General features: G+C 47.1%; 1 protein-coding gene across 7 annotated transcripts in view; it reads right to left on the bottom strand.

The window, feature by feature from the left end:
* Positions 1-18,285, bottom strand: part of LOC118212409 (WD repeat-containing protein 7) — a 161,564-nt gene that overhangs the window by 34,747 nt on the left and 108,532 nt on the right. For all 7 annotated transcript variants that reach the window (XM_035390244.1, XM_035390245.1, XM_035390246.1 and 4 more), the window contains one exon: positions 7,191-7,377. In XM_035390244.1, coding sequence (XP_035246135.1) covers positions 7,191-7,377 — 187 coding nt within the window. The remainder of the gene's footprint in view (positions 1-7,190; positions 7,378-18,285) is intronic.

Genomic DNA, 18,285 nt, shown 5'->3' with positions numbered 1-18,285 from the left:
ACTTTTTATTTTTCAGAAATACTCCTAAACTATAGTCATGCCAATTAAAAGAATCTACTTTTTTTGTTCGCCTAAAAATAAGGTATTACAACGCTGAAAATATTAACACCAAACAAGCTGTGAAGTCCTTGCACAAACCTGAATTTGCAAATAAACGGTGAGCTCCCCCAAGTATTCCAGAAGAAGCTGAGTACACAACTCAAACATATCCGTAAACACGGATATTCGGCTGCCTTTGATGTGCAGAAACACAGTAAACATCAGTGCTCTGATCCCCAGCAACAGCGGCAAAGCTTTCCGATTCCGCTCTGTCCTGCTCGAAGAAACCACTTTGTAGGAATTCTACAACAGGGAGTGAATACTCAAATCGACAGGTTAATCACATAAATACAGCACTAATGTGCTTGTGCTTGACAACCTTCATCAAACCTCCAGTTAACCGTCACAGAAGCCTCTTTGATAACACTCATCTACCACATTTCCTGCCTCGATGCATCCAGATGCATTTTACTCTGTTATATTCTAAGACTGCAAAGCAGTTAATATTCTTGTGTAAATATAGTCATGTGCCTGAGCATTTCAATGGACTGTAGCTTAAATGTATTGTTTGAAAAAGTGAATGTTCAATTAGAATTATTACATGAAATACTTCACACTTAAATGTATAATAAAATTGCAACGTATAATTAGGGGGGGGGGAAACACACACACACACACACACACACACACAACAAACACAAGCCTACACAGCTAAATGTGCAAATATAAATATCGATGCAGATCAGTAATCAATATTCGCAAAGCCTTTTAAAATGTGAAATGAAAAAACCTTCCAGAAGAAGTAATTTCTCCCGGCTTGTCTCAAAGCATTTCACAGTCTTCAGCCCTCTTCTGGCTATTTGAAATTTTTGTCACCTTTGTTTTTGTGAATATACACACACATGCATTTTTAAATATAAGCAATGAATGTATACACATCGTTGATGCTTTCTGAGAGCATGCATAACATAAAAAATGATCCCTTCATTATATAATGCACTATACATTTTTAATACAAATGATATAAATCAGTGCAGAGATGTAGCAATGTTATTTTGCAAATTACATCATTCAAAGGATATTCTTGATGAACTGTCAATGATTTGAATCTGGGCAGGAAACCTTTGATAATACTCTAACCTACAACATCTGGTCCAAAAATGTAATTCATTATGAAAATGAATCTTGTACTGTAATTCTGTTGCATGTTTGTGTCTGAATAAGAGCGTGAGAGCGGGTGTGTGTGTGTGTGTGTGAGTGTGTGAGTGTGTGTACTATATATTAGAGAATTTACCAGTCATGCACATGATTTACGAGTCACACACATGAATGATAAATGGTCTAATAGTCTCGGAATGCACCTAAAACAAGGCAGACGGAGATCCCACTCTAAGACAGAGACCCGTGCTGTCTTGACAGAAGAAGGGCCGAGGGAGGTGTGCATTTCTTGGTGAGAAAGCGCTCCCCTCTCCTTATTGAAAAGGGATTATTTGGGCTATCAGTGCATTTGCATGAACGTGACTTCCAGCTATTCGCTTTGTTATAACTCCATCCAACAATTTGTCAATATGCTTAGTTCAAAGATGCAGGCAGCCAAGCTGTAGATATCGCTTGTAGTTCGCATTTTTTCTTTTTCTTGTTTTTTTTTTTTTTTGTTCTTAGAAATTTCTCTCGCCCGGCATATAAATCAGAGACATGCACAGCGGATGAGAAAAGAAATGCTTTATGGCGTTATTATTATTATTTACATTTATTATTATTAATTAATTTTGTCAAGATGTTTGCCCACATGCTTCATCGTTTTAAATATTAAATATGATATTGCATTAATAATTCTTTATTTGAATATCTGCGTGTTCGGTTATCTTGCCCCAGTGCTACGCAGGACAAATTCGAACAGCACATGCAAGATCGATCTTTAGCTGAGTTCACTGCTGTGACTGCTGCTATTCTTGTGAGTATTCTGAGAGGTGGGCTACTGTGGCCTAACGAACATGGATGACGGTAATATGTGACGCATGACAGTTATTCTGGGCCAGCAGAATTAACCATTTAAATGAGGCTGCGAGCACAAAAAGCCTTAGCCTGATACGTCTGAGAGAGAATCACACTCCATAATACCCACAATCCTCCTAAAGCACACAATCCTTCTAACAGACTCACATAATATAATACTGAACATAAATATCATATCTGATATACAAATACACAATAAAATAATTCGATTATGGATGATATGGCAGTTTGGTTATTAGAAAGGGGGTCACGTTGCAGTTTATATTTATCAGATTATTGAAACTAACAGTTAGTTGTACATTTTGGTATTTTTATCATGTTGTGTGTTGACTGCATAAGAGCGCAGTACAGCTGAAAGGTACATATGTGCAATGTGTTTGTGAGTCTCTAATGTGCATACGTATACGAATATGTTGTTTATATGGTGTATGCAGCAGTCAGATCAATTTCTCAGTTTGACGTAATTCTTAAGTGACACTGTACATGCACACTTTGATGTAATACACTAATATCAGACATTCGCTTTAGTCTTCTATATGAACTGAAATACCAGCCAATACTCCTTTATTGAGATCTAATTGATGACAACGCTAATAATACTTCGAGTTTATTGTCCTATTTTAAATGCAGGAAAAAAAAAACAAGCTAGGTCCTTCATGAAATATGAAGTCATTTAAATCTGCATTCAAATATGCAAGTGACTAATGGGTTGAATGCACTAAATTCCCTTTGGAGAGAACTCAATAATTAAAACAACCCAATCCCAAATAAAGCAGTGATCATTTATAAAACACATTTGGATCGGTTTCTTTATCAGTAATGCTCTTGACCAGTAGCAGTGACTGTATTAGATGTTAAAAATATAATATCTATGTCCAAAACAAAAGATCATATGTGCAATAAAGAAACCGGTCCGTATGAAAAGATTAGCCTAACATCGTGATTTATAATAGTCCAGTGCAGTAAATGAGAAATAAACAGTAACTGAGTGTATTTCAGCACTGCTGCTTGTAAACATGGTGTTCTCAGTTATCTAAGGAAATCATTCATTTAAGTATCCAAATAAAAAAAATAAAAAATGAAATAATAATAATAATAATGATAATAGTAATGATAATGATAATAATAATAATAATAATGATAATAATAATAATAATAATAAATAAATAGTGATGAAGCTTCAGTGAAGGACCTGCTGACTGTGCGGGGGCCATTTTGCGGCTGACAGAATTGGAGGCGCGGTAAAGAGCCGGCTTCCCCCGTTCTCCGGGGCCGCCGGACGCGCTCTCCCGGTGACTCGGCATCCCGGTGGCGGCGGCCGAGCGAGGCGCTTCATCCTCACGCGGCGGCCTAATTAAATCCCACGCGTTCCGGGGGCTGTCGGAGCGTCTGCGGCGCCATAGGCTTAGCCACAGTGCCACCTACACTCCTGTTTCAGAATAGGAAATGTGCAAGCCTCCACACTAATGACAGAGCAGAATCCCAGGCCTGTAATTACGCCAGGCAGACCACGCTGCAGACCACGCTGCAGACCGCGCTGCAGACCACGCTGCAGACTTCGCTGCAGACCTCGCTGCAGACCGCGCTGCAGACCACGCTGCAGACCACGCTGCAGACCGCGCTGCAGACCACGCTGCAGACCACGCTGCAGACCTGCTGCAGACCACGCTGCAGACCACGCTGCAGACCACGCTGCAGACCCGCCGGTGATAACAATGGACGAAACAATACGCAAACACAGGCCTTTTGATCCTTTACACCACTGACAAGAGCGATATCTACTGCTGCTGTTCATTTCTGATGTCATTAAAGCAGATATATGCTTAGATACTAAGATCATTCTAGTTTGAATTCAGTTATTGTTATTGAAATATTATTTTACTCATCAGCCATGCAACTGGTTAAAATTGTTCCAAGTGAAGAATTACCAGAATTGTACAGTGAAATAAATAACCAGTCCAGTGGCTTGTCTGGGCATAAATGCAAGCAGCAGAATACACACACACACACGCACACGCACACACACACACATACATACACAGATGCACACATGCATACACACGCACACACATACACGCACAAACACACACACACATACAGATGCAGACATGCACACACGCACGCACACGCACGCACACACGCACGCACGCACGCGCACACACACACACACACAGATGCACACACGCACACACGTACACATACCCCCACAGAAAAACTGATAATGTCCTGAACTCTCATTTAAAAGTCCTGCAGAAAGAATATCTACATGGTCTTCCCCTTGATGTTACTGTTAAATCAGCGAGGTCTTTATCACTGCACTGTCTCACTAGCACGAGTTCTGAAGGTCTGATCAATCAGGGCACAGTCTATAGGTTTAAGAGTTCTCAGTGTTTCTACAGAACACTGCCTAGATAGCCAGCCAGCGCACACACACAGCACGCTCTTCACAATAGCATGCAGTCAGGGACGTCTAGCACTTCCCTTAATGATGAAATAAAAATACTCTAGAGCCGCTATTTGAAAAATTTCATCCATCAAATAACGAATCCATTTCAACAGTCCAGTTACTTGTGATGCGTCAGCTGAATTCCTCATTTTCCCCAATAGCTAATACAGAAGGAGCAGCGTTACTGGATCCTTAGTAATCAGTTTATGAATATCAGCGGTGGGGAGATCACAAAGATAACATGCAGTGGGAAAACTGGCAAGCACGGTGTGCAGGAGACTACAATCCCCACGATGCACAGGCACGGCTTCCTCACTTCTTTAAATAAATGGATTTACACTCTGGCGCGCCGTAATAAGGATTACACAGCGGACATGGCGAGTGTTTTCTGATGTGTTTTTTTTAACGTAATGACGTAATTTTGGGATAAATCCCCAACCTTGGCGCCAGGTCAGCTGGAGGCGTGCGACGTGACAAGGAGACTGAGAGACATGCAAACGCGGGCGTGGGATCGATCGCAGTACATTAACGTCACGCTGATGGGCCCTCCCTGTCTGCTTTGGCCTTATCCCGGACCGTTCGCCGATAGCTGATCAATGCTGTCGATTGGCCATCGGGCTCGGGGGGCGGGGCGACCGCTTTAGCCGGCCCGTCTCGGTGAGCGCAGCCTGGCGCTGCCCGTTCCCGACGCCGTGCGGGGAGGCTCGGAGCGGGAAGGACACGCAGACGCTCGGAGCGGGAAGGACACGCAGACGCTCGGAGCGGGAAGGACACGCAGACGCTCGCTCTGATTCCAGGCGGAGCCGCTGACCCCAGCAGAGAGGCCCTCAGACGTGACACAGTCCATCTCTACTCCACTGCGGCTTCAGCGGGGTAAGGTGGGAGAGACGAGACGGCAGACCACAGCCAGGGTAAAATGCATCTTTTTCAGGGTTCAGACACGGAAGTTTGTCTTGGCTCTCGACACCATTGCATTGAGCTTCACCCACTTCCCAAAGAAAACAGTCCCATCTCTACTATACCTCTCCCTAACCTGAGACCGATTCACTCTGTGACATTTAATTCCAATTGTCTTTTGCCACACACTGTCCCAAACTACACTGGACAGAGTATGCCTGGCCTTAACAACGGCTGAACAGCGACTTTTATCAAACAGATGCACACGCTCGGAGCTAGCAGCTCACAGGGACATAGCCTGTACTGTTCACAGAGCCATCAAAAAGCAGCCTGTGTCAAAAACCCTGTGCCGAGCAGATGAGGGCCATTTCTCACACAGGGGAGGACAGCTGATCCCAGATCAGGTTTCCTCTGTCCACATGCCAGCCTTATCCATTACGAGCCACCGGCAAAGCTGATCTAAAATCAGCCCTCCTGCTCAGAGACACTTCAAGAGCAGCCGTGAGTCAGCCTTGAGTGAACGACTGCTATTTTCAGTCCTCTTCCGCTCTTTAAAAAACAAACGTCTCAACTCCATTTCAAATGGCTGATAATATCCTCCGCCATCATGGCAAAGACGCACAAGCGCGCCGTTTGGAGCGGTGTGAGGGGGCCGGCGGTGACTCATCGGCGGGAGCGCTACAGGTCCGGGCCCCGCGGCGTTGTCGGGGGCGACCGCGTCGGGGCAAGGCCTCCGGTCCGCGGCGCGGGTCCTGTCGGCGTTTGGACGAGCCGGCGCTAAGTGCACAGGGGGGTAGCCCTGTCTCAGGCCTCGGCACTAATAAACCCTGAAAAATCACCGCCATTTCATCCTAACCACGTTAGCACGCGCTACACGGAAAGGCAGACATATTTATACTCATAATAAATTCGTTAAGATGGGGTTTCATCTTAATTACATAACCAGATGTTGCCAGTATTTTTCACTCGGTGTCTCGGCAGTCCAGCGCTAACCTCGTTTGCGGGGCGGTTTCTGGAAGGTTAGCGAACCGACTGATGGGTCTTGTTTCCACGGCGAAAAGGTCTCGTACATGAAGCAGTGCAGACATCATTACATCATATTAATGCGCTCCAATCGCATTAGGGCTTCGGTTTCATCCTTCAGTGTGTCAGATCCGGCGCGTCCCTCGCATTGGCGCAGTTGGGCATGTCGTACCACCCCCAGCACGCTCGTGAGTTACATAATGCGCAACAGGAAATGCAGGAACCGCAGGCCTCATCACAACTAGCTCGTACGCAAAAATGGATCGCGCGGACGCACACTATTACGCACACTGCAGCACCTACAATCGCTCATACGGCATAAGGGCTGTTTTTAACCATCAAAGCCTCAAGGCACGCTCCTGTGGCCCGTACTTCTGTGAATGTTTCGGTTTTTTAAGACTACAAAAGGCTTTGTCAATCGCAATTTGGACTTTTTTGAGGGAAAAAGATAATAATAATAGTAAAACGAGAAACAAGGAAGCCCTTCATATTTACACAGGATCTACGTACATCTAGGTGAAGCCATCACAGAAGTCCTGAAATGTCAGGAAGCACACAGCAGAGGTGAGTGAGGGCCACTGCGCTGTATCAGTCGGTAATAAGGAGAAACACAGACTGAACACAACGCAGTGCAGTCTGCCTATCAGACTGAAGGGCACACGTCCGTATGACCTCAGTCTCAGGCAGCGCATTGCTGGTATGGGGTGGAGTCACTATTAAGGGGCGGGGCTGGGCGCGGTGGGGCGGGGCCGGGTGGGCGGAGACTCACTTTGACAGCTGCTTCTCGGCGTCGGCGCACAGCTCCAGCAGGCCCATCAGCACGGCCGACACGTCCATGTACGGCTCCCACACGGTGAAGCCCCGCCCAATCAGGTCGATGGCGGTGCGGCGGATGGTGCTGTGGGGGGGCAGCTTGGGGCTGGGGGGCTGCAGGAGCAGGAAGGTCAGCGCCTTGCCTGGGAGGTGAAAAGAGGAGGAGAGCAAAATGAGAAAAACACCAGTACACAAGCGCACATGTGACTTCATTTCCGCGTTGCTACCGTTCATCTGATATTCAGGAAATCCCGTCCAGGCTGAAGCGACCGTCACGGGCTCGATATCTCCTCTGCTTGGGTTTACGGTTTCAAATAGGTCTTGTGGTGAGAGCGGTGTTTGACTGTCGATTTCTTAAAGGCATGTTTTGATTTGTTTTCTGGCGTGTGTACAGCCATTGATCAAAGTGTGCTTTCCTCTTTGCTCAACACTGCTAAATGCCCCGTCGCCCGTTTGAAGCCCTGCGCAGGAGCCCAGGCTCATTCTGAAGCAGTGGAGGGGCAGACTAAGCGGGGAGAGGAGGACTGGGTCACAGGGCAAGCCGCTCATTCTGAAGCAGTGGAGGGGCAGACTAAGCGGGGAGAGGAGGACTGGGTCACAGGGCAAGCCGCTCATTCTGAAGCAGTGGAGGGGCAAACTAAGCGGGGAGAGGAGGACTGGGTCACAGGGCAAGCCGCTCATTCTGAAGCAGTGGAGGGGCAGACTAAGCGGGGAGAGGAGGACTGGGTCACAGTGCAAGCCGCTCATTCTGAAGCAGTGGAGGGGCAGACTAAGCGGGGAGAGGAGGACTGGGTCACAGGGCAAGCCGCTCATTCTGAAGCAGTGGAGGGGCAGACTAAGCGGGGAGAGGAGGACTGGGTCACAGGGCAAGCCGCTCATTCTGAAGCAGTGGAGAGAGGCAAACTAAGCGGGGAGAGGAGGACTGGGTCACAGTGCAAGCCGCTCATTCTGAAGCAGTGGAGGGGCAGACTAAGCGGGGAGAGGAGGACTGGGTCACAGGGCAAGCCGCTCGTTCTGAAGCAGTGGAGAGGCAAACTAAGCGGGGAGAGGAGGACTGGGTCACAGGGCAAGCCGCTCATTCTGAAGCAGTGGAGAGGCAAACTAAGCAGGGAGAGGAGGACTGGGTCACAGGGCAAGCCGCTCATTCTGAAGCAGTGGAGGGGCAGACTAAGCGGGGAGAGGAGGACTGGGTCACAGTGCAAGCCGCTCATTCTGAAGCAGTGGAGGGGCAGACTAAGCGGGGAGAGGAGGACTGGGTCACAGTGCAAGCCGCTCATTCTGAAGCAGTGGAGGGGCAGACTAAGCGGGGAGAGGAGGACTGGGTCACAGTGCAAGCCGCTCATTCTGAAGCAGCAGACACGCTCACACAAACATGGCGTCACCATCGCGCATCACGGCCGCACAGAGCCGAAAGCAGGCTAAATGCACGTGCCCGTCAAATTCCACACAGAGACGGAATGCTCGACTCATTCCGGCTACCTGGGTCTGGACAAGACCACTTGAGAAAAAGCGCATACTCTTATTCATTTGATTTCATATATATTTATTTCCTTTTAGCATTTGTGCCAGTACCGGCTTGGATACTTCAGGATTTTGTTTATGCTTTTATTTTAAGAATAACAGCTGAGAGCCAAACTCATGGCGGAACAGCATTTAATCAATAATCTGTAAGGAAGATCAGGACCGCAGAGTATTTTTACAGCGGCTATATGTATATGCATCCTAAATTAAATAAATAAATAAAAAAACATTTTCCAGCTGTTTTTATAATGTAAATATATTCACATTTTATTTAGTACTCTGTTGAAGGGCAGAGTCTTTTCATGAATCTTTTTTTTGAACAGGAAAGCATCTGACCCTGTTACACACACTCAGAGGAAGCAGTCATACCCATACACACGGTCCCGAGATGCAGCCGAATGATAACAGCACAGCGCTGTATAACAGCTACGCCTCCTGAGGAAAGGATGCCCGGGCGACACACGCTAATGCGCCGCGTCTTCACGGCGTGGAAGAACAGGGCAGCCGCGGCCCGGCAGCACGGCCCGCCGCCACCATCCCATTAGCCATTACTGCACTTACACCGGCTCACATAATCTGCTGTTATTCATTACTGCCCCGGCCAGCCGCTCATAATCAAATCTGTCTCCAGGCATGCGGCACGGCTGCACTGCCTCTCTGCCCTGAGTCTCTGTTCACCTGCTCACACTCGACAGGCCAGACGCAGGCACCACACACACACACACGCACACTCACACACACACACACACACACACACACACACACACACCCTCACACAGCCTCTGCACTGCCTCTCTGCCCTGAGTCTCTGTTCACCTGCTCACACTCGACAGGCCAGACGCAGGCACCACACACACACACGCACACTCACACACACACACACAGCCTCTGCACTGCCTCTCTGCCCTGAGTCTCTGTTCACCTGCTCACACTCGACCGGCCAGACTCAGGCACCACACACACACACACACACACAGCCTCTGCACTGCCTCTCTGCCCCGAGTCTCTGTTCACCTGCTCACACTCGACAGGCCAGACGCAGGCACCACTCACACACACACACACACACACACACACACACAGCCTCTGCACTGCCTCTCTGCCCCGAGTCTCTGTTCACCTGCTCACACTCGACAGGCCAGACGCAGGCACCACTCACACACACACACACACACACACACACACAGCCTCTGCACTGCCTCTCTGCCCTGAGTCTCTGTTCACCTGCTCACACTCGACCGGCCAGACTCAGGCACCACACACACACACACACACACACACACACACACACACAGCCTCTGCACTGCCTCTCTGCCCCGAGTCTCTGTTCACCTGCTCACACTCGACAGGCCAGACGCAGGCACCACACACACGCACACACACACACAGCCTCTGCACTGCCTCTCTGCTCTGAGTCTCTGTTCACCGGCTCACACTCCGGCTCTGCAACGACAGGCCAGACACAGGCACAGCACACGCATACACAGACACACACGTAGAGACACACACACACAGACACACGCATACACAGATACACAAACACACACACACACATACACAGACACACACGTAGAGACACACACCCACACAGACACACGCATACACAGATACACAAACACACACATACACACACGTAGAGACACACACATACACACACACAGACACAGGTATACACAGATACACAAACATACACAGGCACACATACATATAGACACACACACACACACACGTAGAGACACACACACACACACAGACACACGCATGTACAATCACACACACACACACACACACACACACACACACACACCTAGACACACGCATGTGCAATCACACACACACACACACGCATTAACACACATAAACCCGCATTCGAACACAGCAGCATTCTAATGCAAGCAAACACACTCGCGGATACCAAAAGCATACTCACACGAGCACACACACACATACACACACACAGGCAGCTCTCTTCCTGCTTCCAGACAAAACAATTCCATTTCACTGCAATATCCTTCAGTCCCGCTGGCTGGCCGGGTCGCTGATGCTAACAGCGCTAATAATAATACTAATAACCCGTAATAATAAAATGATTTATGCTAAGCAAGACTGATGACAGAAAGCCAGCGCTGATGAAGGGGTAGATCGGCCAACGATTTTTCACGTTTGCGATGGAAAACGCGGGGGGGGGTGGGGGTTGGGGGGCGGCGATACGAGATCGATGGAAAATCGAAGCGCGTAGCGGCGCGGCGCGGCTCAGACCCGTCCCACTCGCCCCGTGACCGGATTCGGCCGGCAGCGTTTCGACCGCGACCGCCCCGAGCAGGGCGGCGGCGGCGGCGGCGGCGGCGGCGGCCATTTCGCAGATGCAGCGGAGGCGGAGTGAACCCCCCTCCCCCCCTCTCAGGGGCTCCCTGCTCGCTGCAGAGGTCAGCTGAGGCATGACCTGGCATTTGAGAGAGGCATCGCAGGGCAGATTGACCATTAAGAATGCAGCTCCGGCGCTCCCCCCCCTCCCCTCCCCTTCCCAACGCGGCTGGCTTTTCTATTAGCTCTGCTGAACACGAGTCACTTCCATGCACACAAAGACTGACCCACGCTAGCACACAAGCCTCCATTACACCTCTCTCTCTGCCTAAAGGACAGGGAAAGGCCTGCGCATAACACAACATGTACATCACCCAGCTGGGCATATATCACCACGCATAATGATTGTGACCATTTCAATTTTTCCTTTAAATTCTTTTTTTAAATTTTTTTTTTTAAAGATAAACCCATTTTAAAATTCATAAAAATAGCAACATCAAAAACAAGACGGGCACATTTTCAAAAATTACAATTCTATTTATACAATTTAAAACGACAACTTACATTTGAGAGCCATAGCAGGATTTGAATTTCAGGCTCCATTTACATGCATACACGAACACACACACTTACATATTGTGCGTGTGTGTGTGTATGTATGCATGTGTGTGTGTGTGTGTATGTATGTGTGTGTGTGTGTGTGTGTATGTGTGTAAGATACCTAGATGCAGAGTGCTCTATTTTAAAGCATCCTGCACTGTGGCCTGTGCTGTGGAAGGACACACTGAAGGACTCGGCCTGTCTCCCTGTGTTTAATGTGTCTGTGCCGCCTCATTCCCCAGTGGATGAGCGGGAAAATTGCATGTACACACACAAAATACATGCGCGTGGCCTCAAACAAACACAGACACACACACACTGACTGACAGACACACACACACACACACACACACACACACACACAAACAAACACAGAAACACACACACAGGAAGCCAAAGGTACACAAATGAAGCACACAGAGATTATGTAACACACAGAGATTTTAGCAACCAGACCACCGAGCGCCTGACAAACTGCTGAAAAAGAAAATGACAAAGGGAAAATACTGCAGGCTAACGGCGCGAGCGCTATATACTGCCCTTATAATGCACACTGAAAGCTACTGCGCTCAGCGGGCAGCGGGACCCAGCCAGGGCATTAAATCAAACCACAAGCCTGCGCTTCTACCGAACGCACAACAAAGAGAGGGGGAGAGAGGGAGGGGAAAAAAGAGAGGGAGAGATAGGGTGAAGGAGGAACAGAGGAAAGGAGAGGTACGCCGGACCGGAGCTTTACGCTTGTCCTGAAGTTCATCATGTCAGAATACCATCTATCCAAAAAACGAATGACATAACGGAGGCTACTTTTCTTTTTTGCTCCGGGGTCTTAAATCTCGGGCCGCCCGGCGAGGAGACAGGGAAAGGCGTTTGGCGGACACGCGCCGGGGGGATGTGGCCGCAGTGGTCAGTCTGGAGCGAGGGGGGAGGGGCTCCACAGACCGGTCACGGTGTCTGCGTGCGGCCGAGATCGGCATCGACACACAACAGACACACAAACGGACGGACAGACAGACGGAGACACAAGCACGCATACAAACACGCATATAACAAACGCATAAGCGCAGCACCATACAGTATATACGCTCTCGTACTGAACACACACGCAGACGGTCGCTCACATATCCACACAAATAATACACCACATACACACAGACACTATATATGGACCTATATAAGCCTTCTGTTCTCAAACTTAAATACTCAAATCCACAGACCAGACACAATCCTCAACACGGGCAAATCAGTGAAAGATACAGGAGAGCTCACGCTCACTCATAAATACAGGAGCTCGCACAGCTCCCCCCACACTGAGTAAATGACAGTTTGCAGAGTCTGAAACATCAATTTGTGCGCGTAATGACAGGTTATTGCTGCTTTTCCAATCCCGCAGAACAGCAGCCCAATCGGCGGGGCTGAAAAGAAACCTGCCCTCACAGAGTGGGCTGTGATGACAATAATCATCCCTGTGACTCCGGTCTACCTCACAACCGGCCGGTTACGGACAATTACCCGACCCGCGAGATGGAAACAAGAGCTGTGTGTGTGTGTGTGTGTTTGAGTGTGAGTTTGTATGTGTGTGTTTGTGTGTGTGTGCGCACATGTCCGTGCGTGTGTTCGTTTGTGTGTGTGTGTGTGTGTGTGTGTGTTTTTGAGTGTGAGTTTGTATGTGTGTGTTTGTGTGTGTGTGCGAGTGTGTGCGTTTGTTTGATTGTGTGTTTGTATGTGTGTGCGCATGTGTGTGCTTGCGCGTGTGTGTGCGCACGTGTGTGTGTGTGTGAGAGTGTTTGTGCGCGTGTTTATAGATATGCATGTGTACATACGCGTACGCATTCAGAGGAGATCACTACCTAATCACCGTGCACAAGCCACATAAATCAACTTCAAGAATGTGCCCACAGCCCTCACATCGTGCCAACTGACCGCCCAGCAACTGGTGCCCTGCAGAAGCCGTCCTGTCAGCCATCTTAATTAGCACAGGAGGCAGGGGCAGCCAAAACAATGGCAGGCAGTAATTGATGCAGTCAGTGAGAGAGATACTGCCTCAGTGTTTCAGCAGGGACCTGACTCTGGTGGAAAAGTCTTTATCTCTCTGCTCTGCTGTGCTACACAGAGCTGCCCACTCCACCTGCCAGAGGCCAGAGGCTACGTAGCTTTTAACAACACTTCCTGTTTTCTGCCATTATTTAAGAATTCATTAAAATTTTTTAGATTATATTACGCTGACACTCTCAGTCACATATTCAGCTTCATCTGAATTTTCAAAGTGATATGTATGAAGGGCTGTGTAACAGGGGCACATTGTTCAGCCACGCACACGCTAACACGCACTGATATGCACGCTAACACGCACGGATATGCACGCAAACACACACGGATATGCACGCGCACACGCACACACGGTGTGTAAGCAGGTGTGTTTGTGTGGGCATGTAAATGCAGCCTGAAATTCATTTTTATTCCATTGCAAGAAATTCAAATCCAGGCAGGGTGGCTTACTGGACATATCAAGAACAGACTAAGCAGAGGGCTTTCATCAGACTTGGTGATTAAAAAGAAGCTAGTGAACGCTTCTGGTGGTTGAATCGTTCAAGAAAACTACCCAGGTGCCTTATAACTGTGCGAAAGCAGCGCAAGAGCGGTGAGGCCCATACAGACTCCGCCTCCGTGGCAGCCTGAGGCACACGGTCCCTTCTCCCAGTCCTGCTGAATATTCAGCTGAAACCGACTGGGATTCTAAGCTGGTCTTAGCTGGTCATAGCTGGTCTTTGGTTGGTCATCCCTGGCCTGTGGCTGCTCAAAGCTGCTCAAAGCTGGTCAAGCTGGAGTTAGGTGGTGGCTAAACTGGTGGACTATCTGACTAGGCTGGTGAACTGTTGGTTAACCTGGTCGACCAGCTAGTAGTGTTAAAAACAGAGCTTAAACCAGCTTGACCAGCTTAAGATAGTTTTAGCTGCAATTTTCTGCCGTCTGGCAAACATGCAGCCTCTGCGGTGGCTTTAAACGGACTGCAGGGCTGATCCCCGGCAACGGGTAGGCATGGGGTTGAGTGGGCAGCATGGGGTGAATGGGCGGCCTGGGGGTCAGCAGCTTTAAACCCAGTAAAGTTCAAGATCCAAGATCGCTTTACCTCGGCTGCTCCAATAATATTTGTAAATGGATTAAATAGCACATACAGTGTAGGTTTTAACTTGCTGGGGCCAGGGGCAAACACAGATAAAACTGAAATGTAGTCAGGTCAAAACTGGTCAGCATGTCCCTACAGCAACCAAAAAAAAATGTACTCAAAGCATTCGGGTGAAATACAGTATGATTTTTTATAAGCATCAAACTTCTTCTCATAAACTGTAGACTTCATTTGTAACACCAGCCCGCTGAAGGTCAAAGCAAAATTTCATTCCCAATAAACTTTTATGGACAGCAGCTGTGGGACAAAACCCTAGGTAGGGATGCAACTTTAGAGGCATAATTCACATAATTTTAAACACCCCTGTCACGTTTAATTTCAACTATAAAACAACAGGATTATCGCAAATAGGAGGTTTAAGAAATAGTTTTTAGAAAACACTACGAAGACGATATGGTTTATCACTAAAAATGTTGTCATTAATTCAATGTGGCTACAACAAAATTACATGAGGCTACATTTCAGGGATTACCTAAATTATTATTTTACATATTTAAAAAAGATACAAACAGAAAACAAAATGGGCAGATAGACATGTATCCATGTGAATGCTATTTTGGGGGTTTTATTTGGATTTTAATTGTTATTGCCGATTGCACACAATTCATTAATATCGGTGCTTAGAGTCTGTCTTTATTTGACAGCACGAGGCCAACAATGCAAGCCTTCATCTGAATTTGGCCTCAATCAACACACGTCCTTAACTTCCGCAACACTTCCTCATTTACAGAACAATTTAAATGGTTTCTATCTTCACAAACACTGTTTGGTGAGTAAGAAAATGATCATAAAAGTCACCAAACAACATTAATAAAAACACAAACAAACAATTGCTTTAGTTTTTAAACCAAACTTAATGACAAATGTTGATTGAATCCAGGCTTTTGACAACACCACAACTGCATACCAGGATTACAAGTCGCATTAAATTACAGACCTGAAACAACGTCAACCTGTCATGATCCTGCCTAACGACACGCCTCAAAGTAGCCGTATGGAAAAACTAGCCCAAATGCAAGAAAAGCCTATGGCAATCGTCTGGAAGCTTACATGAACACAAGCTCAATGCTTTGGTCTTTTCCCCCTTACTGCTTGCTGTCCGTTGAGCTTCATGAATAGCCTGTGCAATCTGTGCCTGATCAGCAGGGCTGTTTTTCCACATGTAATGAGCTCAAGACGAGAGGCTAGGCTGACCGTGGGAAGACTGGCCTTCAGGGCAGGCGTGTCCTACAGTTCTACAGCAGCTCTGAGCACATACAGTACAGCCAAACGTGTGGCGCGATTCTCACAAACGCTTCGCATGGGGGATAAACAACCTCCCGCTACGTTACTACTCCCCTGGTATTGACGTTTTTGGTAACTGGACCGTGTCCGTGTCCGTGTCATCTCCCAAACTTACGCAGCAGTCTCGCGCGTCCGTCTGTGCTCGCCAGCTCAGAGCCACCGCACGGAGCATGTCCGAACTCTCCACGCCAGCATTGGTCACGGGGAAGAGACCGCGGCCAAGGATTAGCCATGGTCCAGTCCCCCCGATCCGCTTAACTGAGGACCGAGAGGGACGCAGGCCCAAGAGCGCTGATCGATACCTTTACAGGAAGGAACTGGGAATAGCCCCCCACAAACACACACACCCCAGAGACACCAACAGCCCCCTGAGGAAATTCATGCTAGCCACCCTAATCTTGGTGAAAACTGAGAAACTTTTCCATGTTCCCTGAGGAAACTATATACAACCTAAATCAAAATTTTTGTTCTTATTTTTCACATATTCACATATTTTCACATAATTTTTTTCTTAACAAATAGTGTGAAAGAGAACCAGTGACTGAAATGTGCTTGCTCTCGGATTTCCCAAGAGCGGAGTGGAAATGTTGTTTTGAAGATAATGTTTAATTCTGCCTAAACACACAGTTTTTTGAGTCGAAAGCCGTTGCCACTCTCAGCACAAGCCAGAAATGTTCTCCAGAATGCAAAAGTTCAGCTGCTCCGTTAATGGTGCCCAAGGACAGGGTATCTCCTAATTACTCCCAACGTGGCAAAAAATTTATGGGCCCCCCGGAACCAGGCCTAGCCGGGGAGGGATGGGGAGTCCATTTCTCAGCCCGGACATCTTTGTTTAAGCTTTGACTTGGCTTAAATGAATGAATTAATATTGACAAAACATCAACTAAGCTAATGAGTTGTTAGTTAAGGCAATAAACATGTCACATTAGAGTCGTGCCAGTAAAGAGCTAATTAGCCCAGGAAAAGCTGTGGCGATTGGAGATGCGCTGATCGTCAGCTTTTAACCTTTGAGTCCATTATCAAGTAATGGAGGGTGGTGGGGAGGCGGAGCTATTCTAATCAGAACTCTTCATTTGTCGACATGCAATAGGCACTGAATTCATTGGGTGCACCCATGTGACTGTTAATGCAGAACACACCATTTCCAGTGTCCAAAAGCCAAGCACGGTTTAGTTCGGAAACCAAATGTCAATGAGCCAGATGACATCACATGAAGACGACACAGGAAATTAAATCACATGATACCAATGAAGGAGCCTAAATGTTTGCAGCATATTTCTAATAAAGATGAATTCATAGTGCTGCACTCACCATTTCCTTAATGGCAAATCTCTAAATCTTTGCTTCATATAGGCAACAGGCACAGGATCTTAAGTGTTATTGTCAGTACTGTTATCACCGCCTATCCATAAGATACCATTTTGAATAGACGACTGGTGTGTGAAAAACCATACGCCAATGAATATATTAATTATTGGCTATTCATGGATCCAATCAAGACACTGAATCTAACTATCACAGATAACAGACTGCACTGGTTACCAGGAAAATGGCACAGTCCCATGATCAAACACTAATTAAGGTGGCTTTTTTTCCGTTTAAATCAATATTGTTTTTCATTGGTAAGTAGCATTTGGTTTCAAATCGGTACAAATGTTTATTCAGATCAATACAAGACCGGGGCAGCAATGTGTGGCAGTAGGAAGGGTCCTGGTCTTTTTTGGGGTTTGTAGGTCTGAATCTCGACTGGGACACTGGTGATGTACGCAGCCATACAAATGGGCTAAAGAGCATGTATAATTATCTGGTACTTTAAGCACCGTATGTCCTTTTGGGTACGTGAACTAAACTGCACACAATATATTTATTAAAAGCCCCAGATTAAAACATAATGGATTAGCTATTTTCAAGTGTAAGCAGGAAAAATATAGCTGTGAATTAGACATTTAAAATACACACAGATGGCATTTACAAACTTGGAATTTTAGAGCTACAGATGAAATCAGATGAAAGCTAAGATAATTATCTTCCCTGGTACTTCAAGCAGCATTCTTGTATTTTACAGCAATATATATATATATATATATATATATATATATAGTGTTTTATAGTTTTACAATTTGCACGGAGGCAGTTAATAGTAAGTACACGGCGATGT

The sequence above is a fragment of the Anguilla anguilla genome, chromosome 14 (genome assembly GCF_013347855.1).
Source record: "Anguilla anguilla isolate fAngAng1 chromosome 14, fAngAng1.pri, whole genome shotgun sequence".
In the NCBI taxonomy this organism is placed as follows: domain Eukaryota; kingdom Metazoa; phylum Chordata; class Actinopteri; order Anguilliformes; family Anguillidae; genus Anguilla; species Anguilla anguilla.
Note: the sequence above shows the minus strand (reverse complement) of the source record. Positions and strands in the feature narration are given on the sequence as shown.